The 27,996-nt window shown below is 32.8% G+C and overlaps 2 protein-coding genes across 2 annotated transcripts in view; one reads left to right on the top strand and one right to left on the bottom strand.

Moving 5' to 3' along the window:
• LOC133175063 (uncharacterized) overlaps positions 1-27,996 on the bottom strand; it is a 399,658-nt gene that overhangs the window by 326,640 nt on the left and 45,022 nt on the right. The gene's annotated exons all lie outside the window — the stretch shown is intronic.
• LOC133174960 (protein qui-1-like) lies at positions 3,001-27,977 on the top strand. Its single transcript, XM_061310052.1, has 23 exons — positions 3,001-3,124; positions 7,511-7,713; positions 10,457-10,556; positions 12,213-12,315; positions 12,898-13,058; positions 13,389-13,463; positions 13,890-15,215; positions 15,817-16,119; positions 16,533-16,766; positions 18,076-18,333; positions 18,440-18,563; positions 18,648-18,835; positions 19,150-19,275; positions 20,853-20,932; positions 21,297-21,476; positions 22,126-22,243; positions 22,389-22,579; positions 23,941-24,134; positions 24,398-24,560; positions 25,937-26,132; positions 26,893-27,123; positions 27,584-27,711; positions 27,827-27,977. Exons 1-23 carry the CDS (start codon positions 3,001-3,003, stop codon positions 27,959-27,961), a joined length of 4,941 nt encoding a protein of 1,646 aa, XP_061166036.1. The 3' UTR covers positions 27,962-27,977.

Here is a 27,996-nt window from a genome sequence, read left to right on the forward strand (position 1 = left end):
AATTATTTTGTTAAAAAACATTGTGATTGTACACACAAGTACTCTGAAGTTGACATTCAAAAGATGCTTGAGTTTCTGATTGACAATATCTATGTGGTTTTTGGAGACCAGGTCTTCCAACAATCTATAAGAATTCCCATGGACCTTCAAAAGTATCAGAGGTAGGATCTGGTGCCATGGAAGAGTGAGCATCCCCTGTCGACCGGTCACACCCGCCGTGTACACCTTGTCATAATCGAGAAATAACGGAAAAATCCGTCGACAATTCAGTGTTAAAAAATGGCCTATTTAATGATAGATTGTATTTGCTGACAAGGTCATTGTATTGACCATAGAACTTACGAAATGATGACTTTAAACGAGACTGCTGATATTCTTGTTTCATCAACTTGTTTGTCAATAACTTACCTCGTTTTTGAAATTGTACATATTAAATTTAGAACATGCTCTTGCGTATCGAATCAACTGAGAGATCTACACCCCATATGCAGGTGATAAAGGTGTATTGCTGCATAAGTAAGGGAAGTTGACGATTGAAAAGTTAAATTCACCACGTTTATCATAAATTTTGTTGTTAGATTAACATTTACGTCTTTTTTTAGCTAAATATCCTAATATGAAACTGATGTGACAGACTCTGTGGTATCTGCTCTTGCGAAAAGGAGATTGAATGAGGCACCTTGAAGTTAAACTTGCCAATCCTTTACACAAAAAACACGGTAGAAATAATTCAATACATTTTGTCGATATTAATTAAATAGCGGTACTAAACAAATCTTTTGCAATGGTATTCATGGTCTCTCTAACATTTTAAAATAATATTCTGTTTAATGATAAAATGCATATTTTACTGTAAAGATCTGAATTGTTTGTAGATTTTTAAATTTTTTTTTTTTTTTTTTTTTTTATTTATTTTTTTTTTTTTAGATCGATCACTGTTCATTATCTTCTTTTTCATTCAGGTAACGTACTACTATCCGATAATATCCGTCATTGTTGGATATGAGTACTAGTATTTCAAGCTTTAAATATTATATTATAGATTCATTTTCAACCTTAAGCTTTGGAATAGAGCACCTGTAGGGGAAAAGAAACAACAATTAGTATGTCCCTGCTTGAATTCGATTTTCAGTTACATATTCATGTATTCTTAAGCATGTTGTTTATTTTTATTTTATCATTATTATATTTTTGTTTTGAGATTTGAGCATGAACAAGTACGAAGAAAGCCATCGATTAAATAGAAGAGTAATTATATAACACAGTGTTGTGTAAAATGAATTGAAATAAACTATATTAACGGTATCGCTTTGATGAGACGACACAAGTGATATCATGACAGGTAAAGGTAGGATCTCATATCCGTAACGAGTATCTATGACAACCAGAGTACGACATAAGAATACGATAATTCACACGATACTGTATAGTAAGATACGACCAGTGGCGTATTCCAATCCAGACATCCATAGATGTAACGCAGGAAAAGAAAGCATCTTATGATCACAAGGGCTTCGTCAGAGATGATGACATTGCTGAAATGAAATCTTCCACGATCGATTGTGACACCCTTGTGGCATTTATTTCCAATTAATACTTATTACTACCTGGAACTGATACAGTTATCATACGAACCGTGCTCTACAGAGGATGAACAGTTGATAGTCGAAGTAAGTGTCAATGAATATTCTTCAAGTTGTTCTCTGTAATTAAAAAACTGTCCTTTATCTTATTTGCATATATATATATATATATATATATATATATATATATATATATATATATATATATATATATATATATATATATGATATTACGGACAAAATCCAATGAAAATATAAGAATACATGAATCATCATCTTATTGGCAAAATCATTTGTAATAAAATGATTTTCTGTCATTGAGAAAGTTTGGATTTCTCATTTTATTATTTTCCTTTTTTATCCAAATTAAATTGTTCAAATAATCATTTTCTTCCTCCAATAAAACATTCTTGCTTTTGATATCTTTATCAATTTTATTTCAGAACATCAAAAAGCGTTGTCAATTCCACGGTAAGGGATTAGCTTCATGACAAGGTAATTAAAATACTGTTATTTGTCTCTCAGATACTACGAACAACATTCCTCATCCTCTTCTATTAAGCCAATACAATCCATTATTCGCTTTCGCGTGAGATTTAGTATTAATTAAGATATTTCCGCAACTTCTTCATTTATTTCATTCCATTAGGAAGTTTCTAGTAAATTATATAATCAATCCGATTTCAGTTATAGATTTCCGAAGGAAAATTCTCGCAAAATGCCTAGTTATATCCGGTCAGTACAGAAACATGTGATCGTCACTGACTTCCATACTAGAGTAAAATAAACCTGTGTAATATATATACAGTTTCATCAATCAATTTTACAACCATACAAAAAGACTTAAACATTATTTGAACAATGAATTGCACTTAAATTTAAGATATTACAAAAAAAAAAAAAAAAATAATAAAAGGTTTCATAGATATAACGTGCGGTGATTGAAAGAAATGGTTCATTTACTAAATAAGGAGTAATGAATCACTGATCGAGATGTCAGACGTTAATCTTCTTAATTAGATAATTTTTTAAAATCTTACATAACAGGTTTTCATAATTTTTCTAAGTAGTTTTTACCAATTACCTACAGTGCTTGTTTATCATTTTCACTTTTTCGAACATCTTTAACATAGAAAAGCAACAGGTATGACATGGAATTCTTTATTGAAATGTTTTAAACACATTTGCAGTACTCAAAGTGCTCTAAATAGCAGTGATCGTAAATGTAAGCTTTGAAATTGCAATTTTATATGAGAAAAAGTTTTAGTGCCATATAGTAATTTGATTTTTGTTGTGCCATACCATTATCGTGCATTTAGATTATCTGTGTGTAATAGGTATGAACTGAACCTCAGACAAAGTTTAATCCTTTGGCATTAGCTGTCATTTGTATTGACCACACGATGGTGATGACAAGATGGCCGCTGACTCCACGGCCGTGTATAAAACAGCGGTACAGAACATTCTTACAGGAAGACTCCAGGAAGTTCCAGAACTTCCACGACAAACTGTGAAAATCTATGTCTGCTCCAATTATTCAGGTAAAATAACAAAGAAGACAATGTTGTATACTTTAGAATTTGTACTTATTTCAATGAATTCGATGATTTGCGCGTTATTTCAATAATAAATCTAAAACTACTTAAAAATATTTAATTTAATTTTAATAGATAGAAATACTGATTGATAAAATGGTTCTTTGATCGACGATTGAGCTAAATTTTGATTACGCTTTTATAGCGATCTGCGTTAGCTAAAATCTCAGAAGCAAACTTTAATAGCTTTAGTGAAATTGTTTTTTAATGAACAACACTGATATACAGGCTGTGGTAGCCAAAACATTATTTTAAATATGCAGAAGAAGGAACACGCAGATATTTAAATAAGCCCTGGAGTAACTAAAATATTTTAAAATTGTGGAAAAAGATTTAATTTACACACATTTTTTGAAATTATTTTTTAGTGTCTTTGAGGCAGGATACCAAAACTATACATGCAATTGAAATTGTGTTGTTTAATTCGTAATATTTGGCTTGTGACACTTAAATAAACAATTACTTACTTACTTAATTACTTTAATAGATAAGTAATATATAATAAAATAATATATATTATAAAATGTTGCTTCAACTCTTACAATTTTTCAAATGTGTTTTATAAGTAAAATACAAACAATAATATAGCTTAGCTTGAGGGGCAAAATTAGACAAAAAGAGAAATTTCATCTTTGCAAAATTATAAAGGAATAATAGACTTTTATGTCATTAAGAGTTTTTTCATCAGTTAATATTCATATGAAGCAGGATTTATTCAAAAACTTCTACATGAGAAGATGAAAACACCGTGGCTTTCAACCCGACATTTAACAATAGTTACTTCCATTTATATGTCTACTCGATATATCCCAGTGAGTCCACAGAGACTGACGCATCTGTTTCATATTTGGATATTTTACAAGAAAAACGTTTATGGTAAAAGATGATAATGGTAACCTAACAACAAGCTCTATGATTAACGTGATGACTTCAATTTTTCAATCGTCAATTCCCTTATTTATGTAGCAATATACCCTTATCACCTGCATATGGGTTTTTTGCTTCCCAGCAAGGGCATGCTAGCTCTACGTACGATCAATTTTTAAAACGAGGCAAGCTATTGACAAGCAAGTTGATGAAAAAAGGATATCAACAGTCTCGTTTGAAGTCATCATTTCGCAAGTTTTATGGTCGATACAATGACCTTGTCAGCAAATACAACCTATCATTAAGTCAAATACTGACTAGCGTTTTTCATACTAATTGTTGGGCCATTATTTACACACTGCATTGTCTACGGATTTTTCCGTTTTCCCGATCATGACGAGGAGCACACGGCAGGTATGACCGGTCAGCAGTGGATGTTCACTCCTCGATGGCACCTGATTCCACCTCTGATGTTTTGGAGGTCCGTGTTTAATCTGCTCCCGATATTTATTGTCTAAATGGACTTTGAGCTTGAACACTGTTCGTTATCTTCATATCTCATAATGCAGAATTTCCTTTATATTGTAACAAGGAATGAGTTAGGCTTCAATCATTTATTAAGAAACTTCTTTTAAAGGTACCGTTCTACAATAATATATAAATACAATGACAGTTAATGCAGTATAAGACAGTTTACAATACTTTTTCTGTCTTATTTCTAAAAATTATATCCTTATTACACAGTTACATCAGTTGAATATAATAAATGAAACAGATAAATAATTTCATGATATTCAACATATGTGATACCTATATATATTACTTTTCATTATGTACCATAATAATGATAAATATCATTCATTATAATATGGACATAAAAATAAAATATCATGATTGTCACATACCCTAAGTAAGGATTTGAACAGGAGGTGTACGTTGTAATTGAGCCAACGAATAACACAATTAGGTTCACATCAACCTGTCATCAATAATGACATCATATTTACTATTTATCAAGTGTAAAGGTTTCAGTATAAAAAAAATAAGCTTGGTTATAAAAGTGTAATATTTGGAAATATATTATACTTTGAAAATCTTGAATTACTTCTTTATATTCATGATTTATCTCTTTGAGAAATGATTGTAATAGAAACATTATAATAACTGAACTGTTTGACTTGGAATTGTTACATAAACAATGAATGAATTATAACCCAATAAAAATATCAGAATAATTCAAATATTTCATATTATCACATACACTGCATTGTTATATATATAAAAATAAAACATTTTATGCCACAATTTCACTTACATTGCAGAACAGTCCAAGAGATCTTCCATGTATTTTTCTTTAGATCGAACAAAGCAAATATGGCTTCAGATAATTACAGGAAGTATGTTAGACAAAGAACATTATAGTTTGAAAAATAATTTTTTTTAAATCACTTTTTATCAATTTAATACTATAGTAATATTCCTAATAAACCAGTTTCTATCATTCAAAATTATTGCTGATCTAAGATTTTGAAAATATTAAATGAAACATATATCTATATAAGTATTAATTAAATGGACATTCTATGCAAGGTGTGACTGGTCATGTGGATAAGCACCCGCTTAACAATCCAGAGGTCCCCGGATCAAATACACCCAGTGGCAAACATTTTTTTTTTATTAGTGCAATTTATTTTTATGTGTTTAATAGTTAAAACAGTATCTTACAATATGGAACACAGACACTTGTTTCTGTAAAAAAAAATTTATGACAGATGGTATGATAATTATACTACGGGGTAAAAATTTATTACAGAAACAAGTTTCTGTGATATGGAGTATACATTGCTATATTATGTCGGATAATATTGACAATATCACTGACGTTTGATTATGAAGCAAAAAAGTGGGATTTGATCCTAAGCTAATTATTCCACTCAAAAAGAAACAATGAGAATTTAAAAGTATGTTAGATATTTTTGTTGTCATACAACATTATTAATATTCCACAAATGGAATTTGCGCACAGCATATGAAACTGTACCGCAAATCAGATATTGCCCCTTCTAATAAAATTAACGGAAATTGCCTGAAACAAAACCCCCGGTATGCAAAAAAAAAAAAAAAAAAAAAAAAAAAATCTTAAATGAAACAAAAGATATATAATGCAAACAGATATATTACTGTAAAATAATTATTCATTGCACGAAATTTTGATATATGCTTTTTCATAAAAATTTTAAGAAAGTTGAAAAATGCAGCCTGTGAATATATGTTAGGAGAAATCTGGAATGAGATCAGTGGAGATGGGTTTATTTTCAAATATTTACATTTCCAAATATTTTTCCTTAAGATTCTTTGCAAATAAGACGATTGTTCATTTTCTCATGAACTACCATGGATGAGCATGAATATCTCCATTGTTACGTCATAATACCGTACTTGACGTCAAAACTATAGTGCAAACTGTTTTGCTTTAAAAATGACAGTTGAATTGTGTAATTTGTGGCAACTCATCAGAAAAATAATGTAAATATAAGAAATGAATTCAATTTTTGAAGATTCATGAGGTACATGAACTACGACGCTTCACGCCGGCATATTTATCATGAAGCGCTAACGCGCTTCATGAAATATGCCGGCGTGAAGCGTCGTAGTTCATGTCCTCATGAATCTTCAAAAATTGAATTCATTTCTTAATTATTCAGCTTGTTCTTATTACTGTTGTTTTTCATGTCAGAAGTTATCAACAAAACCTCAATCGAGATCGATGAGTTCTATCTGAAGTCTAATTACACTGTTCGCTTTCTAATTAAGGATAACGGATCTCTTTTTTTTTTCAATAATACATCTCTTAAGACGTATATTTGTCTAGTCACTATGGTTATGGCATGGAAATGTTCATTGTATTTTCTTAAGAATTTCCACGGTTTTATTACTATGCTACACGCCCATTCTGATATATTATGTGGATTTTCTTTCTGATAAGTAGGTATGATGTCCAAATGATTCTATATTTGATTTATCATTTTTCAATTTTAGCATATATTTTTATAGTTTTTTTCTTTTTCATTCACTAAATGTAACTCTCTTCAAATAAATAAATAGATAAATAAAAAAAATAATTAAGTAAATTAAAGATCAAGATAAATGATTAACATCTATGTATAAACAATAAATTGAAAATGAACAAAATAGACTGAAGAGACAACTCTGTATTATAAGTTAAATGAAAGATACTACCATTAAGAAATTAGAGAAAACACAGTTATGATTTGAAAATATGTAATAAAATATAGATAGATTGGGCAGCAGGCTTTGCCTGTATAAACCCTTTCCATGGGTACAAAGTAAGGGCCCGAATTCAATTGAATTATTGTCGAATGTATATCAGACATATCTTTTAAAACTTCACTTTATGTTTGAAGATAAATATACTAGTAGTCTTTTAAACATGTTATAAAATAGATTTTGAAGTTGAAAGGACTGCTCTTCTGAAAGACACTTTCCCCACACTCCAACACCACTGTCTGAAATACGGATTAGATCTACATTGGGTTGATGTCCATCATGGTTGTAAACTTGACCACGCCAAGGACACACACAGCTTTCAGCGCCACCTGGCGACAATGGAGGAGTGTCATAGGAAGTCTTCGGGCCCTTTCTTCATTGTAAGTACTTTTTTAAGGAATAACTGTCTAGTTTCTTGGTTTTATGATATGGTCAAGAAATTGGCTTGCTTGATAATTTGCATAAACGCCGAAGGCGTTCATGCATAAAATAATAACGGAATTCAACTGCTTGATCATCATCATAAACCCCAAAACTAGACAGTTATTTAGTGATTTCGTAAATCATGTGCTCCAAGACCCGACCACTTCTCTTCCTCCCGGCACCTGATTTTTGTTGAACCACGTCTATCGATGAACCAATAGCTTTATGAAGAAATCAAGATTTTTTTTTTATCATTTGTAGTTTTATCTTGAACAAAGAAATTTGAAAATGTAAATATAAACTGTTAAATGACAGGAGTGCATCTTATCCCTTAAAATTATACCGTTTCTTATTGTTGAATTACTGTTTGGTTAATAACAATTAAGCCATTTACTATACGACATTTGAAATTTAAACTGTAAATTGACCTTTCATATATATACACACAATTATAATATTTTATGTAAAATATACAATGGTATGCATGCATTGGAAATTGATTAAAATGTTATTCTTGTTGCTCAAGTTAAGGTATTTTAATGCGTTTAGCAATGTACTAAATAACCTCATGTTATGCCTCACTCACACTCAAGGAAATGTTGCAGTTGTCAATTTCAAATGATCAAATGTTGTTTATGACGCAGAAAACTTTTGGAATTACCAGATATTGAAAATATCATTGATTGGAGAGCTTAAAGCTATATATGGCGTATCTGAGCTAAAGAATAATAATACAAAATTGAGTGTAGATAAACATGATATATGTTATGTAAACTAAAATTTTCACCGATTTTGAACTCCCATTATCTCACGTTTCTATATAGTTATATTGAAGTTAAACTTTTTATTTATACATAATTTTATTCACATGAAGTGAATGGGATTAGGCAGCAGGCATACCTATTTTAGCCCTCTCCCTACAGCAAAGTCAAGGTTAAACTTTGAATATTAATAATATCCACCACGCGCATGACGGAACACGTATAAATGTACATGATATTGTTAATATAACATCATTTTCTCTTTACTTGTCTCCATATCTGCCCATCTCTTCCTCGCTTTTCTCTCTGAATCTATTAAAACGCTTGTGTTCCCACCGTTCTCATTGTTTGCCATTATCGTTGATTGTCTAAATATAGTGTCACGCGATCAAATTAAGGCGGTGTTATTCAAATCTCTGTTATTTTTGTGGAGCTGTTAAATAAATCGGTTATAGTTCTAAATTTTTGATATCTTTGAAACGCGATTGATTTAAATTGTGTAATTTTCAGAAAAGTACTATCTTTATATACGAGAGCAATAAAACAAATAGAAAGATCTTTTTTAATTTTGGTTACGCCATATATAGCTTTAAACGAGACCGAATCTCTAGTAAGCCGACTACCTGGTTTTGGCTTAGTCATACAGTCAAACTTATAATTAAGTCAATAAATTTTAAAAAAATTTCTTTTATAAAATTAATCATTTGATACTACATACAAAAAAAAATTATGTAATCTCTTGTTTCAGTATATATATATATATATATATATATATATATATATATATATATATATATATATATATATATATATATATATATATATATAAAAATTAGGGGTAATCTTTTCAAATGGTCAACAGATAATGCACCCTTAGTAGTGTTTATCCCATTTTGCTTGGGAGGGAAATTAGATGTTAAAACATAGAACAAAGTTTTGTTGTTCTTTAAGGTATTCCATCCCTTGTAGCCTCAGATTCAATGAATTTGAATACGTAACAGATGTGTACGGGTGGAATACTCAGTATATTTAGACATAATTCCCATTTATTACTATTAGCATGTAAGAATGGAACGTGTCCTAATTTATGACCTTGACCTTTGTTGAAGAGTTATACCCATCTTTTCTTTAAGTAATAAAAATCAATTTTAAAAAAAAATATATACGGTAAAAAATTGTTTTCAATTGTCGTTTTATTTCTAATGATTTAATGTGTCTTTTTCTTTTCATCCAAGAACCCCAAAATGAAATGAAATTATTTTTTGTGATTGATATTTGAAGATTAGTTTTATTTTCAAAGTAATCTTCAAATTCTCTTAAAAAATGTTGTAAACTATCACACTCCCAAAGCAAATGTTCAATTGTTTCTTCTTCCACCTGACAGAATGTACAATTCTTATTTTTACATTAGGGGTAAAACTATCTACCCTTGTGGTTTAATGAATTGTAGTTGTTGAATTTTCAAATATTAATTGATGACATGCAGAGATTTTTTTGTCGCACCAATATAATTTTGAGGTAATAGTCCCGAGTTTTAACAACGTTAAAATAAATCATGTGATTGGCGTATACATGTACCTTACAATTTTGTGTTGCATGACTTAATGTGTTTTATATGGTACTGTAAAATAACTTATTTTTCTGGGGTCAAATTTTCGTGATATGAGGAAAAACTACTGGATCGAGGGGATTTGATTTCGTTGTTAAAGGAGGAACATTAAGAAGCAGTATGCAATTTTCACATTTCGTGGGGGATATGAATTCTTTCCAAGAAAACAACGAAAATTAACCCCCACGAAAATTGATGATTTCGTGGTTTATCACAGCCAGTGATAAACCAATCAGAAAATGATTTACAGAAATTCTTTCAGAAAAGTTACACATTGAAGATGGTTATCAAGTCCTGAAATTAATGAATAATTATTTCATTTACTTATAGTGCCTTCTGGGTTCCAAATATGGGGACTGTCCTCTTCCAAGTTTTCTGGACGAAGCAGAGTTTACACATATTAGAAATGAAGCATTTGAGGGGGGAAAAGGTAGGCCCCTCTCTCTCTCAAACATGGCAAGCAAAAGGAATATAGAAAAATGAAGTACAAGAAAAAATTAATGAATAGTCTAAAGAAGGTAAGGTCTTTCAAAAAATGCACTGACACGAGATAATTATTTGGAAAATAAATCACTACTGTTTTCAATGAAGTACGTATGATGCTTTTTTTCTAGAATAAACTTGATATTTATGAAATAATTGTCTTTTCTTACATATGCATTGGAACTATATATTGGTGAAACAGTAACTCGAGTGCATTTAGGCAACACACATCAGCCACATAATTCTAAATTTAGAGGACACATTGTTCTGAGATTTTTTTTCCTTTTTTTATATTGACATCGTTTTGAATAAATAATTAATTATTGACTATTGTTATGACAGCAATGTGTTTCGGTGGTTTGATATTGTATTGGTGTATTCAGATCTAAATCATAGTTTTACCTTTATCGGGGATCCAACTGTAATTAGCAAAATAGCTTTTGTTTGTTTGTTTATTGCTTACATATCTTATATATGCCCTCTTAATAAAGCCTTTACAGATCGTTTTGGGATGTGCGCCGTGACGGTGCAAATATTGAAAATTTAATTTTGGTTTAATGTACGATTTAACGTCAAGAATACGAGTTTCCGAGAAAGGATTTCCTATGTATTTACATGTGACCAGAAATGGTAGTGATGACTCCGATATTTCATAGGTAAATTTCAATAAACGATGGCATTCCTCCTCCTCGCAACGTCAGGGGTCCTGAATCAACATTCCAATATCTCCTCCGTCAAAACACTGACCTTAAATGGTTTTTAATATTGGAAATACTGGTCACCAGTTGTTTTTTTTTTCTAAACATAAAAGTATTGATGATTTGCTTACAAAATCTATTTTGCCACAATAGAAATCACAGTTGGATCCCTGATGAAGACACAACAATGATTTAGATAATAAACCAGTACAATATAAAACCGCCGAAATACATTGCTGTCTCAACAATGAAGTCAATAATTGTCCATTCAAAACGATGCCAATATTAAAAAGAAAAATCTCAGCACTATGTCGGGTCCTCTAAATTTAGAATTGCGTGGCAGATGGATGATGTCTAAATGTACTTGCAAAAACTATGCTCCTAAAACGGAGGCCTAGACCTGTTAAATGCTTCGTTGTTTGCGTGATTTAATTCACGTTTGTAATAGGGATAATTATGATAATGTAATAAAGATCAGGTATCAATAGAAAAGAAAGTAGTACGAATTAACCCGGATAAAAAAAGAATTAAACAACATAGAAGTAAGGACAAAATGAAGGGAAAAAAGTGTTCAAAGAGAAATGTAATAAGCTTCGATATGAAAACAATAAAGTGACATATAGTTACAGAATAAAGAAGTCAGCAAAACCAGAATAAAAGTAAGATACATAGACTTTCGGCGGTAATTCCCGCAATAAATTGTACAATATACATGTATTTCTTCTATGAACTTTGACATAAGGACACGTTACTTATTACAAAGGATTTTACGCTGTTTTTACTCAGTAAATTTGCATTTTCACATTCTTAAATTGTTCAGTATACATGGTTTTCTTGTACAAACATTGACATGAGGACAAGTTACTTATTACAAATGAATTAAAATTGTCTTGACTCATTAACAGACATCCGCCTTCTAGACGACTGGTACATTAAGGATGAGTACTCTGTTCCCGTTTTGTATAAGCTGAAACCTCTGCAAGATGTCTACAAAAACATTCAATTCAGGTTGATATGTTCAATCATCAGAAAAAAAGACTTATCTTCAATCATTTTTAGAGAAATTTTAATATAGTCAATATAAACTGGTTTAGTAATTTTTTAATAGAGCATGCGCTGTGAAGATTTTATGCATAATTGTTGTGATCCTTTAGCTGCTAGGTACTGACAATAACATGGAAAGTTTTCATCATGATATTTATTAAAGAGCTCTTATTCAGAGCATTTTCTTTAAAATGCAAATATTTCTGTAATTTCATGGAAAGAAATATTTGCGCTAGAATTTTCTTAGTACACCTTTTTCTTAATCTGTTCATTAGGGTAAAGTAAAACTAGTCCTTTTAAAGTGTTTAGAAGTGAAAGTTAATTTGCTTTACGGGTAATTTGACTGTTCTGAACATTTTCTTTTCTATTTTTTACGATAAAAGTTTGAAATCTGAGAATTAAAGGCTTTGCAATAATTTCCTTTTAAAAAGAATAGAGTTTAACTTTATTTTCGTTTATACTTTTTAAGAAAATTATGCTTTGCATATTAAAAGAAACTGATATCGAAGATGTCTCATTTTCTCATGAAATTCATTGTAACTTTAGGTCTAGTGGAAATCAGAGAGAACATGAGAGGAACATAGAGGAATGGTCAGCTACCTACACAGGTCTGTTGGACATAATTCAGTATGGCGCCAAAATAGCTCACGACGAAGGAAACATCAACCAGGTTCATCTCCAGAAACAGGAACGTTTTTTCACCTCGGGTATACTATAAAATTATGGGAAAATGATCATTATATATATATATATATATATATATATATATATATATATATATATATATATATATATATATATATATATATATATATATATATATATATGTGTGTGTGTGTGTGTGTGTGTGTGTGTGTGTGTGTGTGAGGGTGTGTGTGTGTGTGTGAATCAGTATATTTACTTGCAATACGCTGTGTCAAGTTCTTCGTCCCTGAAACTTTATAAACATGAAAAAACAATTTTCAAATACATGTATTACTTAGGTAAATTAATGATTATGATGTTGTTAAAAACCATTCAACAGTAATCTTTTTTAGCTTTTGAACAAGAGGTTACACAAGCTTTGAAACTGGGCTGCAAGGAAGGAGTTTTTATATTCAGAAATATAGAAGGTAAACAAAAAAAAATAAAGAGAAAAAACAAACTTAGTACTGTAGATTCATTATTTTTCGCGAGTGCTTATTTTCGCGAAATGGCTCTTGAACATCAAATCACGAGAACAATAATTCGCGAGTGGACGGTTTATCGAGAGATTTTACATTGATTTTAGCATCATAAAAATAAAAGCGAGGAATCTTATTTCGTGAGTGGTTCTTCTCACGAACCACTCACGAAATTACGCGATAATTAATTACTCGCTTATGTTTGGGAATCTACGGTATATCAGTGCAATAATGGGAAAAAAGTATACAAGTTACAACAAAACGCACAAAGTTCTCTACTTCAGCACTTTGTTTTCCTGAACTTTTTTGCATCAGATACCCTGGAATTAATACTCTGTATGCAATTTCTTATCAAAGGTTTATCAATGAGTGAAGCAAAAGACATTCAAGCCTGTTTCACTGACCTTGACCTCAACGGAATCCTGGAAAAGGACAAACAGGAAAGGCTTAGCAATTTAAAATGTGAGGTAGACTCGAAGATTTCAAATTCAAATAAATTCACATTCACTTTACAATGTGACTCGAAAGGTATATCAAAAGATAATTCGGAGCATGTGGCTTATCTTGAAAATTTGACAGCTGCAGTGGCGATGGGATTGAGGGATTTTTTTGATGAACATGAAAAGAACAAACTGCATTTTCCGTCAACGAAAAAAGGTGAACTTTGTCTGGAGACACTGATACATTTGCACCATTGCAAAGAATTAATGAAAGTTTACCATGGAGGTGGCTTGGACTTTCTCTTGTCCAAGATACAGATGCTACTAATGAATGGAACAAGAATTGATCATCCGCTCATAATTGTCAAAGGGGATGCTGGATGTGGGAAATCGCTCTTCCTATCTAAAATATGTTTTCGTGCCAGAGAATTATTTGGTAAGGACATGATACTTATATCAAGATTCATAGGGATAACTCCGAAATCGAAGGATAAGCAGCAAATTCTTAGGGAAATTTGTGTTCAACTGAATTTTGTACTTCAGCAGAACATTTGTTTGGAGGAGTATGATGGGTCGCATCTCACAAATTACTTTTATGGTCTTGCAAATCGTATTTCAAAAGGTCAGCGTCACCTTGTGCTTGTTCTAGATGGTGTTGATAACTTAGAGAGCAACGATAAGGAAGAAACAAACTATATGATCGACTGGTTTTCAATAAAGCTACCTCCTAAAGTGCATCTGATAATTTCATACAGACCAGGCAAAGATCATGCTTTTCAAAAACTTGAAGCCAAAACCAATAATGCTATAGACAGTATGGTGATCTTTCCAGGTTGGACGCATGACCGAATCGAAGAAGCATTGACTTTTAATCTCTCCAAGAATAAGAGAGTAATGGCCAAAAACAAAGAAAAACTATTCATTAAACTTCTTCTAAAAGCCTCACCGTTTGTCATTCAGAATGCTCTGAAACTTTTAAAAGACTGGCATGTGAATTACAATTTCATAAACAATCACTTTCCAATTTCAAATGAGGAAATAGTTCACAAACATTTAGACCAGTTGGAGTTTACATTTGGAACGGAGCTTGTAGAAGCAATGTGTCGTTATTTTACCCTATCAAACTTTGGTTTAAGTGAATCAGAACTTCTGGACATATTATCTTGCAACAACGATGTCATATTATCTGTTTTAAGATATAGCAATTCTGAGGTGTTTCGATTTCCATGGTTCTTATGGATTTATCTCAAATCTGAGATAGGTATGTATTTATTTTTTTAATTTTCGTCTCCCAATATTGGAGGATCTATATATATATATATATATATATATATATATATATATATATATATATATATATATATATATATATATATATATATATATTAGCATGGAAGTCCCTATGTTTCAAATCGTTTTGAACCCATTATTAGATCAGATTTAAACTTAAGTATGTCGTCGTATGTCAAATCTTTGAGGATGGGGAGACCGAATAATAAGATACTAAAATCTAACTCTAGAACCCTTAATTAAATGAGCATGTCATTGCTAGAAGTTTATCAAGATTTTGCTTCAAGATCATACCGTTTAGGTCAGTAAATATAAATTTAATCTGTGATGTATTTAACTCCTTTCAATTTTTTAACCATTGCATTAACTATGTTATTATTTTGATTCATGAACAAGTCGCCGAGGTATAAAGTAATTCCCATGAGGTAAGAGGGGGGGGGGGCTCCCATTTTAATCAAACAATCACGGACTTTGGGCGATCAATCTAACGGGTTTTTTTCCTGAATGGTTTTGCTATCTTTATATTGTTTCTGGATTACTTCTGTCTCAGCGTTTTTTTTATATTGTTTCAGGATTACTTCTGTCTCAGCGTTTCGTCCACAGAAAAATTGTTTTGTGCTGGTCCCATGATTTTGTAGAAGATATTGTTCGAAGGAGATACATGGCAAATGTTGATAGTATTGGTGGTATCCATTCCGATTTGACGGAATTATTTTTGGAGACATGGACGGAGGGTAAACAGATGTTGATACAGGAAAACTCTCTGATCGAGGACGACATTCAGAGATATGTATGTCACCAACCTCTCCTGTACAGTGAGACCAAATATAACAATAGGAAGATAAACGAACTTTGGATACACCTACTGCAGTTAGGTAAAAATCTTTCTGGTTGTGATGTTTTACCTCCATGGCAAAAATGTTTGCCGAGTCTGAGAGTTTTGGCATAAAAAAATATTATGTAAGCTCTCAGAAAGCTTTAAGAAATTAGACCGCGCAAAATAGTACTCGCAAAAGACTGTGAATTTTGAGCTAGACTAAGAAAAGAAAATGACAATACCTTATATTTTCTTTGTTTACTTGTTTTTCTTTTATCATAAAGAAATCATTTGAAAGTTCATGCGATAATGCACCAATGTTGAAAATCTATTTCATCTGATGAAGCTCCTGTGATAATAGTAGCATTAATAATGACGTATGTTCATTAATACTGTTGATTTTAAAGATACGCATTCCTTTGAAGCCGTCGACGCTTATGCAACATGAAGCAATGTTTAATCACTTTACAGGTGACGCAAAGCGGCTAAAGGAACACGCCCTGTGTAACTTTGAGTATTTGCTTTCAATGATTGACTCCTCCTCCATAAATACAGTCCTTCAGAACTTCCGATTAACTTTGTCCAGACTAGTAGATGCTGAAGTCTTTCTGATTTACAACTGCCTGCTGAAATCATGTCCTGTCCTTGCAAAGCATCCAACACAATTAGCTAATGAACTGATCGGGTATCTAAGAGACATCAAAGGTAATAGCTCATTGTTTATTTATGTTGCTCATGAACCTTGCAATATTACCTGTGAATCATTGTGCAAGATGCCAGAATAAATCAAATCGAACACTTATAAATCATTCATGCATAGAATATGACAATATATTTCAAGTTCACTCCAAGATGATCTATTAAAAAAATCTATACAAGGAAGTGCTGAGCAGAAATGTTTCAAATTTCTTTGAGTATTTAGGAACACTAAATAAAACAAGCATCCTGGGAGTATTGCATAAGCAATACTAGTCCCCTACCGGCAAGTATAATCTGGTTCCCCTCAAAAATTAAAAAGGCCATAATTTCGTCAAAAAGCATTGAAGCAGAACAAAAGGCAAACTTAATCTATTACTTATCAAGGTAGACACAGACACTAAAAACAGCTCAATAACTGAGAGTGTTTGGGAAAAAGTGTGGAAAACTAAGTGAGAAACTGGTTTCCCTCAGAAATTAAAACGGCCATAATTCCGTCAAAAATCGACGAACCGGAATGAAATGCAAACTTGAACTGTAACTCATCAAGGTACACTCACACACCAAAAAACTGCATAATATCTGGAAGCATTTAGGAAAACAGTTGAGAAAACTGAGTGGAACATACTGACAGACAGACAAAGGGACAGACGGACGGACAGGCAGGAGGAAACCTATAGTCCCCTTCTGTTTCACCGGTAGGGAAGTAACTAGAAACTTTTCTATTGCATTTAATAGCATATCTCACCCCAATGACCCTAATGGTGTAATATAAATGCCTCAAGTTTTATGCATATTATGGCAATATATACACACAAAGCACAGTAATTCACAAGAACACGTACCTGAATGTCAGTACACAATGGTCACGTCACTTCAGCTCCTCCCGAAAGTTGATGCAAAAAAGAATCCTTTAAAGCTTCCAAAAGATTGGTTATGCAACTGGTAACTGGCCATTTGGAAAATTTAAAATGTGGAAAGCACAACTACAGTTGAAGTTTCATTAAATTTGTTCCAGCCATCTAAAAGAACATTCATGGACAAAATTATAGGTCTAGCAGGAACAATTTGTTGTCCGACTTTGTTCGGGTGACATAAATACTATACAATGGATACTGATTGTAATTTTTTAAAGCATACATTATTTAACCATTTAATGAATATTTTTTGAAAGATATAGTCTCATAACTGCAACGGTGTGTGCAAACAAATTGAATGACGCGCGTTAGCGATGTGTTATGATGTTTTGAATGTCGTAGCTTTCCACACACTTTATAAGCAAAATACATGTGTAATGCAAATATTTTTATATGTATAGATTTTTACCCTTGTTTTACGGAATCTCTCGTGACTCAGAGCATGCAATGGTGTGACACATACAATGAACCCTTGTTCATTCCTATGACGTCATGGCTTCCTAGCCCTCACCTTCCTCTTGTGGCAACAATGGATGGTCTAGATGGAGCAAATCTCATCGCACCACTGCACAACAACCAGCATATTCTCTGTTCTTACGGTCTTCTTGACATTGGAATGTATCATGTGCCATCCAAAAAATTACTGAAGCTGTTTTCTGGTAAATAAGTAAACAGTATTTCTTTTTTTTTTTTTTTGAGTCTTAAATTTCTTGTGCTTCCACTAGTATTAATTTTGTATTTATTTTTTTTTTATATTATAATAAGGTCACAGAAGTTCTATTCGGTGCTTGATATTGTCAAACAAGGAACAGTTTTGTATCAGTGGCTCGGAGGATGGTACAGTTAGATTTTGGAAATTTGCTGAAGGTCTTTGTACAAGTGTCATAAGGTAAATTAATTTTGAATAATAATTTAAAACCCCATAATAAAATTAAGATTACAACAAATATTATTCTCCCTATCTTTATTAAAGGGAACACTTGGGCGCTGTTCTTTGTCTGTGCATGACCCCAGAAGATGACGTCGTGATCAGTGGATCTGATGACACGACCATTGTGTTGTCATCAGTGTCGACAGGAAAGAGAACAGATGTTCTGAAAGGTCACACAAAAGCAGTGACAGCCCTCAAGCTCAACAGCAATGCCGATCTTTTATCGTCAGGTATAAAATAAACATTTTCTGTTGCTTAATTATATATCCTGATCAGTTTATGGATTAAAAACAAATTACAATATTTATTATTAAATAAAAGATTCTTACTAGTATTTAGAGGCTAAGCCTAAACGAATTATATTAAAATAAATAACTTTTCCGAAATTATAATAATAAAAATAAAATAAAAAAAATCAAAAAAAAAAAAAAAAAAAAAAAAAAAAAAAAAAAAAAATCAGAATAAAATTATTGAAAACAACACATACAGAGAGACATGACTGTGCAGGGTGCCATATGTGCAAAACTAGTAGAATATTTTACAGCCTCTCGGGACACAAAGATAATTGTGTGGTGTATGAAAGAGAAGACTCAGCTGCTTACTGTGGATGACATTCACTCTCCTATTTCCTGTATGGATCTAACGTCTGACAACACGTTTTTGCTAGCAGGTGAAAACCTAATTAGAATCATACCTGCATTTTTAAAACAGCTTAATCATTGATCCAAGATGTATTTTTCATATCTGTTGAAAACACAATTAATGCGGCAAAGGGTATAAAATGTTTGATTGTAGTATAAAAAAAAAAAAAGAAATTCACCTTAATTTGAGAACTGAAAAAAAAAAGTTTTAAAATAATTATTAGGATAAATCATAACATACACTAATTGATGATCTGTAAATTGTGAACGTTTGCTGCAAATGAATTTTAAAAAATAATTTCCCGATGATGACAAGGAGCACACGACAGGGGATGCTCACTCCTCCATGGCACCTGATCCTACCTCTGATGTTTAAGAGGTCCGTGTTTGCTCTGATTCTGATTTGTATTGTTTGAATGGACTTTTGAGATTGAATACTGTTCGTTATCTCCATTTATTTCATCTTTTGTTAATTAGTAAAAATAAGATCCAAATACTAATATTTTAAAAATATACAATGACTTTTACTGTGCGGTCATAGGATTCACGGAGCAATCACGTAACGTTTTTTGACGTTATTTGACGTGACAACCCGATTCCAAACCTCTTAAGCTTTTTCACAGCTCTAAATACTTTTCAGTTCTATAGCTTTTTCAAGTTTTTTCCCTACTTAAAAATTGAATAAGTATAGCAAGGCATGTTACTTTGTTTCTAAAATGTCTTTGGCGTATCGGATATTAGTAAGATCTTAAAATCGATGTCTACGCAGTTAAACGATCAGGTATGGAAACAATACAAAATCTATAGGCGCAGCGTACGTCCGTGCGACTCATAAGCGGGATAAACGGTAGCCTAGTTGTAGGGCGCTCTCTTCGTGATCGGGAGACCCGGTTCGATACTCGTTCGCCGCGCCGTGCCAAACCTAAGATGTAAACGTATGTAGTGACTGTTCCTTCGCCAAGCGCCCGGCACTAGAAGTGAAAGTCATGGGTCTTTCGGATGAGACCTTTAAAACCGAGGTCCTGTGTCACGGCAGGCGTTGACACGATAAAGAACCCTCAATGGCCTTGAGTGCCGAGTATAGGTCTAAATTTGAAGCCCTTCACCGGCATACGGTGACGTCTCTGTAGGACTGAAATGTTTCGTCAATTTTTCGTTTGGGTCGTCAAAAACGTCAACCCTTCCATTCTAACAAAGCTACTGTCATTTGAACACTTTTGTCCTAGATACGTATAGGCAATCCCTGAACCATCTTAAAGCATTCTAGTCTCCTTCGGATATTTTCCTGTTTGCAGAAATAATTTTTTAATAGCTCTGTGCTCCAGGATTTTCAATGACGTTGCCATTCTCGACATTGTTTTTACGCTTTGATCATCTATAATTAACGATAAAACAGTCATATCCCCTCCAATTTAATTCAAAATTTCGCCAAATGACATTTTATGAATATAGTAGCATCAGGTATCATTAATTTTTTTGCGGAAAAAGAAACAAACAAAACTAAAGTTTAAAATATCAATCGAAGAATAATAGTTCGCTTTTTGATATGTTTTAAGATACATTGCTTTAAGATATGAGCTTTTATATTATATTTTATATATTTCAGGCTGCGAGGACGGGAGTTTGAATGTCATATCATTCACCACAGGTTCCTGGATTCACCAGCTTAAAGGACATAAAGGATGGGTAATTATTGTTTCATTGGATTTATTATTTATTTTTATCTACCGGTATGTAATACAGTTATTATTACTTGCCTTTTATATCAATCAATGTGTTGTCAGTGTTTTTTTTTCCTGTTACGAAAACGAATGATTCAGACGAAAGTGAGAAAAACTTGTCAGATAAAGCAAAGTACACAACTAAAGTCAAATTAATTTTTACCTTTTACCTTGCTAAGTAATGTCTGTTACAAAAATAGTTCTTCGAACGAATACAGCAAGACAAATTTACACCAGAACAGGACATTTGTTTCTCCAATTACCTGACGCCTCGCTGTCTATCACACATTCTTTTCAATTAGAATTGATTATTTACTTTTCTTTCTTAGGTACGAACACTGACGCTGGCTGATAATTGTCACCATGTTTTTGCCGGTTGCCAGGACAACATGGTTTATATGTTCAACTTCAGGACCACAGAACTTATAGATATCTTCCAGGGTCATAACTCTGCTGTAACGCACGTCAGAATTTCCAATGACCAGTCTATGGTTTTCAGTTCATCTGAGGTATAAAAAACCCTAAAGTTTGAAAATGCAATTGCTATTGCGTCGTTAATTGTTTACAATTGTACAGTGTTGTAAAAATGGTTAAAAACATTTTTTTTAGTTTTTCGGAATTTTGAATTTACTGGGAGATATTTATGATAGGTCTTTCCATTTCTTTTAAAGTTACCAGTATAAAGCAGCTTTCATGTATCTATTTATCTAAAATCTGACAAGTAAAAACTTTTTATTTATTTTTTCAATATGACAAAACCAAGATTTGTCTGTCTTGGAAGACTGGTTTTTACAGAAAAATGAATAATATTGGTTTTGCTTATAAATCTGCTTTTGCTGTTTTACTGTTTAAGGTTATGGCTGTTGTAATTACTATCATTTGACATTTCAATTATTTTTAGAGCTTTTCAAAACCAGTGAGTCAAAAGATTCTCTTTCTTAAAAGGACGAATTAAAATGAAATCTATTAAATTGAAATGTGCCTTGTCTCTTGCACAGTCTTAGAATTTGGGAAGTCTAAGAGAATGAGCCCAGAACATAGGGTACCATAGAATCAGAATGTGTTTCTCTGGACTTTTCTTTGTGAACTTCATACCTGTACTTTTTCAGCTTCTTTATCAACGGTAATGGGATGATAAATATAATTCTCCTCTTTTAGGGTAAAATCAATTTATGGAGTTTCCTGCCAAAACTGACGAACAACGTAGAAAATGATGACCATACCTGTATCGTGACATGTGTAGCCATCACGACCGACGCCAAAATTGCTTTGTCAGGTGCTTGCATGTCAGATATATATATTCACTCAAAGCTCAAGCATAGAGCCTGTAAAATGCATTAAAGTGTATATGTAATAGGACAATAGTTTTATTGAAAATAAAGAATAAAGAAAGAATACAGAATTCTGTATTGATTTAACAGGAGCCACCGATGGGGAAATCAAACTGTGGGATCTTGAAATGAACATTTATTCTGAGAGTTTTCTGGGGCATAGTGGTGCCATTACCTGTATCGAACCTTCCTCTAGAACTGCCTTTACAGTGACGGCAGCCGAGGACAAGACAATCAAAGTCTGGAGTATGACTTTAGCCACAGTCATTGTTAGCTATGAGGTAAGTTTAGAAGTCTAGCCACAGTCATTGTTAGCTATGAGGTAAGTTTAGAATCTAGCCACAGTTATTGTTAGCTATGAGGTAAGTTTAGAAATCTAGCCACAGTCATTGTTAGCTATGAGGTAAGTTTAGAAGTCTAGCCACAGTCATTGTTAGCTATGAGGTAAGTTTAGAAGTCTAGCCACGTTTATTGTTAGCTTTGAGGGAAATTTAGAAACAAATCCACAATCATTGTAAGCTATGATGTAAGATAAGAAATCAAATCACCGTCATTATAAGCTAAGAGGTAAACTTAGTAATCTAGCAACGGCCATTGTTAGCTATGAGGTAAGCTTGGAATCTAGCCACAGTCATTGTTAACTATGAGGTACATGTAAGATTAGAAATCTGGCCATGGCTACTGTTAGCTATGAGGCAAGCTTAGAAATTTAGCCACAGGCATTATTAATTATAAGGTACGTGTAAGCTTAGAAATCTAGCCACGGTTTTTGTTAGTTATGAGGTAAGCCTAGAAATCTAGCCACAGGCATTGTCAACTATGTAAGCTTAGAAATCTAGCCACAAGCAATGTTAGCTTTGAGGTATATGTAAGCTTTATTGAGTAAGTCAAGCCACGATTATACTTAGCTATGAGATAAGGTCCAGAAATCTTGCCACGGTTATTGTTAGCTATGTTTGTTTGTTTTTATTGTTTAACGTCCCTCTCGAGAATTTTTCACTCATATGGAGACGCCACCACTTGCTGGTGGAGAGCTACAAATTTTGACCTATACTCGGCACTCGGGGCCATTGAGCAGTGAGGGATCTTTTTCGTGAAAGCACCTACTGCGGTACGGGACCTCGGTTCATACGGTCTCATCCGAAGGACCGGTCTCCAAGTCCCACAGTGGGATTCGAACTCGCGACGTAAGAATCAACTCCTTACTCCGCGACTCTAGAGCGAACGCTCTAACCACTGCGCCACGCGGGCGACTTGTTATCTGTGAGGTAAACTTCAGAAATCTACCCACTGTTATTGTTAGCTATGAGGTAAACTCCAGAAATCTAGCCATGGTTATAGTTAGCTATGAGGTAAACTCCAGAAATCGCTTCAGTATCCAACTAGTGTCTCTTTTCTTTTCCTTTTTTAAAGCCATAGATTGCAATAGAGAAATGTAAATACTGTTTACTAAATATCATTTTGTTGCAGCTATATATTGGTTCATATAAGTCATATTATAAACTTTCAGCTACAAAATGTGGGTAAAATGTACTCTGACAGAAAGAAAGTATTATTTCATTAAACTGTTGCTAATTAAATACTTTGTTTTTTCCAACTCAGCACAAAATTAAAACATCTATTATTCGAACCTTTTTAACAGAAACACGAGAACTTTGTAAGACAGATGAAGATTCTGGGAGATGATATGAGAATTGTGTCTTACGATATTCTAGGACACTTTCATCTATGGCGGGCAGACGAAGGCACGACTTTGATGACGTTTGACAGACAAGCATCCACCTTTATATTATCAACAGACTGTCAGTTACTCATCACTGCTAGGGGAGATAACTGGTATGTCATGTCAAGTTCAGAAAATAGATATTTTGAAGATACAGAACAGTAATCAGATCTATAATTCTAAATTCTAGTAGTTTATCTAATAGTACTGCATTTATATTTCAAAGATGTACAAAAATTGCAAAAAACATGTAGACTTTTGTTTAATTTTTGGAAGGAAGATTACTTATAAAGTTCATAACTCTTTATTACATACTTATAATCATCATAATCAAGTAAGCTAGGTATGTATGTCCTATTGCTACTCACCAATACAGTGCACGAGTTTGGAAGACTGATTCAGGAACATTGGTTACTGGTGTCAGCCATACAGAAAGAATCACGTGCCTCTGTTGTGATATAAAAGACCGATTCCTCGTGACTGGTTCTGAAGACAAATCATGTAAGGTCTGGGATCTGACGACTGGAAAACTCACGCAGGTAAAATCACAACTCACAAAGGTAATATCCCAACTCACGCAGGTAAAATCACAACTCTCGAAGGTAAAATCACAACTCAAGAAGGTAAAATCACAACTCACAAAGGTAAAATCACAACTCATGAAGGTAAAATCACTAACTCAATCAGGTAAATTCATCAACTCACGCAGGTTAAATCCCAACTCAAGCAGGTAAAAAATACTACACAAAGATGAATTAACAACTCGAGCAGGTAAAATCACAACAAATCGATGATATAACAACTCACGCAGGGAAGATCACAATCCATGTAGGTAAAATCACAACTAAGGCAGGTAGTAATGAACTTGATTGTAGTTAATCATGTTTATCAGGCAGCAGGACAGGCCCTCAGAGACAGATTATGATTATTGATTTCAATGGATTAAATATGGGTGATTAATTTTCAGATTTTATTACATTACATTACATTTTATTACAGATTTTATTACACTCGTTATTCTGACTTTGCGAATGATTCAATTCTTTTTCGAGTTTTCATGAAGCTGATAATGTTGCACATGTATGCACTCGATGAATTTCTTTCGCATACGAACAGTTTATTTCTTTTTATTTTAGTGTGTGGTGCATTGCGTACCAAAGCTATACTTGAGTACATGTGCATGTATTCTGGTTCCCAAAATATTTGTTACAGACATCTGTTCATTTTCAAAAGCACACACAGCTTTGAAACTTAGGAAATCGCTATTCTTACTAGCTTGACAAAGTCGTGTAATTCAAACATGTAGTTTATTTAATCAATCCAAAGGATTGCACTGAAAATAGCAGAAAGACATGATATATACATGTATATACAGTTTCTGACAATTAAACATCATGTAGGGCATACAAAAATTACTTTTTGAGTAATACGATATAGACAGTAATTCTGAAAGTTCATAAATGCATAACCAACATTAGTTTATTTCTTACAGATAAACAGCAAAACATGTACATGTATTATCGAAAGATCTCAGGTATATAAACTTTTGAATTACAAAATGTTTTCGTTTTACATGAGGTGTGAAGTTTCGGTTATCATAATCGCCATTAATCTCGGTGATTAGGAGGGCGAGATTTCGAATTTCGCTTCCATATAACCGAGTTTCTTTTTATACATTAGGGTACACAGTGCAAAGTCTCCTATGGGATTCATAAAAATTTCCTTATATTTGTCAGTTCTCCTTATGAGCAATTTCTTTACTCCAAGGTTTTACAAGGTTTTTTAAGGTTTTTCTTAGATTTTTATCATATATATATATATATATATATATATATATATATATATATATATATATATATATAATAATAATAAAAGTGCTACATCAACAATATTCCTACTGTGGATTCATTTTTAGGTTTTAGTGGAGCATAGTACCAGTGTTATAAGAGTGGCTATTAACAGCGATGGAAGCGCCGTTATTTCTGGGGCCAACGATGGCTGCATCATGGTATGGGAGATATCTAGTGGGGAGTGTCGCCACAAACTCAATTGCCACACAATGTGCATCACAGCCCTAAATTTCCTTTCCAATGAGCAATTTGTGATATCATGTAAGATATAAACAGATTTGTCGTAATGAATACTATAGATTGCCTCAGTCGAACGTCATCGGATAATGCTTCCAGACGTCAAACACGTGGCAAATTTTTCAAATCGTTCCTATCCCTTCGCATGTACGTTTCTTGTCCTTTCTCATTTGGCGAATACAGTACTTTCAAGGTTTGAAAAAGTTCTATCAGGCAATACGTTTTGAGCATTTTCAAAACTAAACGGACTAAGGTGATCGCTGACAGTACCGTAGCTATACGTTTGCATGTTCTTTTTTGTGTGAAACTCGTGAACTTTTCTTGTATTCACAAGTTTACTTTCGTTGATGTTAGTTCGAACTTAATTACAGTTGAACCATTACCGGACGTGAAACGAATAAACTAAACGTGCTCAAGACACCGATTGATTGACCGTTAGTTTTCTTTTCAAAAATATTTCGTCAGTTTCTGATACGTTGCACATTTGATTTATAGGTTGCTTGCATGATAAATGTCCGGTAATTGTACGGTTGTTATCCATTTTTCAGACTGCGTACTTTCCCCGTTTCTTCATCCGTTTGATTTTTGTTAGCTTTATCCGGTGAAGAGTGACTGAGGCTTATCTGAAGAATATGATGAAAGAGAGTATTTATTTTGATATTAGTATCCAATCATCATTTTAAAAAGAAAAAAAAAACAATATTTACTGTATTTCCATTTTTAAATTGAGGATAAAATGCATCAAAACAACAAATAATTATACATTTGTTTTTATTGCATATAGCATCAAAGGATGGGACCATTAGGCTATGGGATGTGCAGTTGGGTCTCCACGTGACGATGATTGACATGCATTTCCCTGTTCTGAACTATGTATTGTCAGAAGACTGCTGTAAGATTGTTGTACATCTAGAGAACAGTAAACATGTACCTCTTCTATGTCTCCATAATTGCCCTGAACCGTCCAATGCACTAAATTCTCAGCCACATTTCAGCTATACTGACAGAAACGAAGGTAAATTATGTCATGATTCGCCCTTTTCCCCTTATATAAGTTTATGGAAATAAAAATATTCTTACTATATTTGGAGTATATCAGGACAGACAATGGAACACATTTTAATTTTTGCATATGTTTTTCTGCTCCAAAATGGGTTATCAGCTCCTACACACCAACAATAGGCACACATTTCTTTACTAATAGCATAGCTACGTAAGAGTTAAGAATATTTATCTTTATGTTGAGACTGCCAAAAAAGAAGCATGTTTTCTAGATGAATAACTCTTAGTTATTTAATTCACATGGCGTATTAAATAGTTAAAGGAGACATGTCATCTATCTACCTACATTTTCCTGTTCAATGGCACTTTCGCTACTAAGCTTTTTTATGTATTTATTCACTTTTCATTCTTGTGTTTTTCCCATCAACGACAATACTGTATAATGTATAAACCATCATGTACATTTCCCACAGATATAAGTCCCATTTTGCCAATACATCCGAAAATTTCATCGTGTGACAGATATTCCATTGTGTATCCCATTCCTCAAAGACCAGAACCACGTGATTCTGGACCTTCTCCTCTACCGGAAATAATTCAAGTATGTTTGTAGTAGCATAGTTAATTGCACATTTACATGTGAATACTCTAATTAATACAAATAAAATATTTAGAAATGATTCTTATTCAAAAAGTACCTACACTTCATATTTAAGCTATCACCAATTAGAGCTCCACACAAGACCGTTTTTAAGAAGACAAATCGGCCTCAAGTCAAAATCAACATAAACAGAGAGAAAAGGAGAAGAAATACCCGTACTCAGGAGTCCGTCCTCTGCATCATCATCTGAGTGTCAAAAAACTAAAGTGCTGTCTGAACAATATT

This window comes from Saccostrea echinata, unplaced genomic scaffold (assembly GCF_033153115.1).
Source record: "Saccostrea echinata isolate AGI-Se365-2 ecotype Australia unplaced genomic scaffold, CSIRO_AGI_Sech_v1 ptg000060l, whole genome shotgun sequence".
NCBI classification, from domain to species: Eukaryota; Metazoa; Mollusca; class Bivalvia; order Ostreida; family Ostreidae; genus Saccostrea; species Saccostrea echinata.